The 2,566-nt window shown below is 48.2% G+C and overlaps 1 protein-coding gene across 1 annotated transcript in view; it reads left to right on the top strand.

Annotated features, from left to right (window-relative positions):
- Positions 1-2,566, top strand: part of LOC125481768 (von Willebrand factor A domain-containing protein 7-like) — a gene marked incomplete at its 3' end in the record, with an annotated part of 15,755 nt that overhangs the window by 6,644 nt on the left and 6,545 nt on the right. The window contains exon 7 of the mRNA XM_048593672.1: positions 5-159. Within this exon, the coding sequence (XP_048449629.1) occupies positions 5-159 (155 nt within the window). The remainder of the gene's footprint in view (positions 1-4; positions 160-2,566) is intronic.

The following is a 2,566-nucleotide window of genomic DNA, read 5'->3' as shown; positions in this document are numbered from 1 at the left end:
TCAGGAACCCCACAGGGCTGGCGTTTGTAATCGACACGACGGGGAGCATGAGAGATGACATCGAAGGCGCCAAGCAGAGGACCATCAACATCGTGAAAAGCCGACGAAGGACCCACACCGAGCCATCCTTTTACCTCCTGGTGCCTTTTAATGACCCAGGTCCGTCCCCGCACATTCATTTCTCTAGCGCCTGTCACTGCCTCGGGGTGCCCCAACACGCTGCTTTCCACTCTGGCTTCCCTGCTGTAGGAGGATGCTGTGGAACTTGAAAGGGTTCAGTAAAGATTTTGGGTTTGAGCTACAGGGAGAGGCTGAATAGGCTGGGGAGGGTCATGTTGCAGCTGTACAGGACATTGGTTAGGGCCACTTTTGGAATACTGTGTTCAATTCTGGTCTCCCTGCTATAGGAAGGATGTTGTGAAACTTGAAAGGGTTCAGAAAAGATTTACAAGGATGTTGCCAGGGTTGAAGGGTTTGAGCTACAGGGAGAGGCTGAATAGGCTGGGGCTATTTTCCTTGGAGCGTCAGAGGCTGAGGGGTGACCTTATAGAGGTTTATACAATCATGAGGGGCATGGATAGGGTGAATAGTCAAGGTCTTTACCCCAGGGTAGGGGAGTCCAAAACTAGAGGGGCATAGGTTTAAGGTGAGAGGGGAAAGATTTAAAAGGGACCTGAGGGGCAACTTTTTCACACAGAGGGTGGTGCGTGTATGGAATGAGCTGCCAGAGGAAGTGGTGGGGGGCTGGTACAATTACAACATTTAAAAGGCATCTGGATGGGGACATGGATAGGAAGGGTTTAGAGGGATATGGGCCAAATGCTGGCAAATGGGACTAGATTAATTTAGGATATCTGGTCAGCATGGACGAGTTGGGCCGAAGGGTCTGTTTCTGTGCTGTACGGCTCTATGATTCTATGACTAAGAAAGCAATAAGGTGGGAGAAGATGAAATATGAGAATCAGCCAGCTAGGAAGGATCAAGGAGATTGCAAGGGGATGATCAGATAGCTACCTAAAGGTAAGAGTGAGAGAGAGAGGCAGGAACCACTGGAAAATGAGGCTGGAGAAATAGTGATAGGGAACAAAGAAATGGCAGAGCAACTGAACAGTAACTTTGCATCAGTTTTCCCAGTGAAAGACACCAACAGCATACCAGGACTTTGAGAGATTCAGGGGGAAGAGGTGAGTGTAGTGGCCATCATTAAGGAGGAGGTGCTGGGGAAGCTGAAAGGTCTGAAGGTGGATAAATCACCTGGACCAGATGGTCTGTACCCCAATGTTCAGAAGGAGATAGTTGAGGAGATTGTGGAGGGATTGATGGTGAGCTTTCAGGAATCATTGGAGTCAGGGAGGGTCCCAGGGGACTGGAAAGTGGCCCATGTAACCCCACCTGCCTGTTTAAGAAACAAGGAAGACAGAAGGTCAGCTAGCCTGATCTTGGTCATTGGTAAGATTTTAGACTCCATTACTAAGGATGTGATGCAGAGTATAGGACTTAATCAGCACGGCTTCGTCAAGGGGAGGCCGTGTCTGAGAAATCTGTTGGAATTCTTTGAGGAGGGAATGAGCAAGTTAGAGAAAAGGAGAGCCAATGCAAGTGATCTATTTGGATTTCCAAAAGGCCTTTGACAAGGTGCCGCACAGGAGGCTGCTAAATAGGATAAGAGCCCATGGTGTTAGGGACATGGTACTGGCATGGATAGAGGATTGACTGGCTCGCAGAAGGCAGAGGGTGGCGATAAATGGGTCTTTATCAGGACAGCTGCTGGTAACTAGTGGAGTACAGCAGGGGTCAGTGTTGGGACCACAACTATTCATGCCATGTATTAGTGATCTGGATGAAGGAACTGAGTGCGCTGTTGCTACGTTTGTAGATGACACAGAGATAGGTGGAGGGACAGGCAGGGTTGAGGAAGTGGGGAGGCTGTGGAAGGATTTGGACAGGCCAGGAGAGTGGACAAAGAAGTGGCAGGTGGAATACAATGTGGGAAAGTGTGAGGTTATGCACATTGTTAGGAAAAACAGAGGTGTGGACTATTTTCTAAGTGGGGAATCGCTTTGGAAATCTGAAGCACAAATGGACTTAGGAGTCTTTGTTCAGGAATCTCTAAGATTAACATGTAGGTTCAGTTGGCAGTTAGGGAGGCAAATGCAATATTAGCATTTCAAAGGGCTCCAATACAAGTTCAGAAATGTACTGCTGAGGCTGTATAAGGCTCTTGTCAGACCATATTTGGAATATTGTGAGCAGTTTTGGTCCCTCCATTTAAGGAAGCCTGTGCCAGCTTTGGAGGGAATCCAGAGAAGATTTATAAAAGTGATCCCAGGGATGAAAGGCTTATCATATGAGGAGTGGTTGAGGACTCTCGGTCTGTACTGGATGGAGTTTAGGAGAATGAGGGGGTGGATCTGATTGAAACTTACAGAATACTAAGGGACATGGACAGAGCGGACATGGAGATGATGTTTGCACCAGTGGGAGAGACTGGGACCAGAGGGAACAGCCTCAGGGTGAAGGGATGACCCTTTAGAACTGAGATGTGGAGGAATTTCTTCAGCCAGAG

This window comes from Rhincodon typus, unplaced genomic scaffold, assembly GCF_021869965.1.
Source record: "Rhincodon typus isolate 14 unplaced genomic scaffold, sRhiTyp1.1 hic_rhity00003469, whole genome shotgun sequence".
Taxonomy (NCBI): Eukaryota; Metazoa; Chordata; class Chondrichthyes; order Orectolobiformes; family Rhincodontidae; genus Rhincodon; species Rhincodon typus.
Note: the sequence above shows the minus strand (reverse complement) of the source record. Positions and strands in the feature narration are given on the sequence as shown.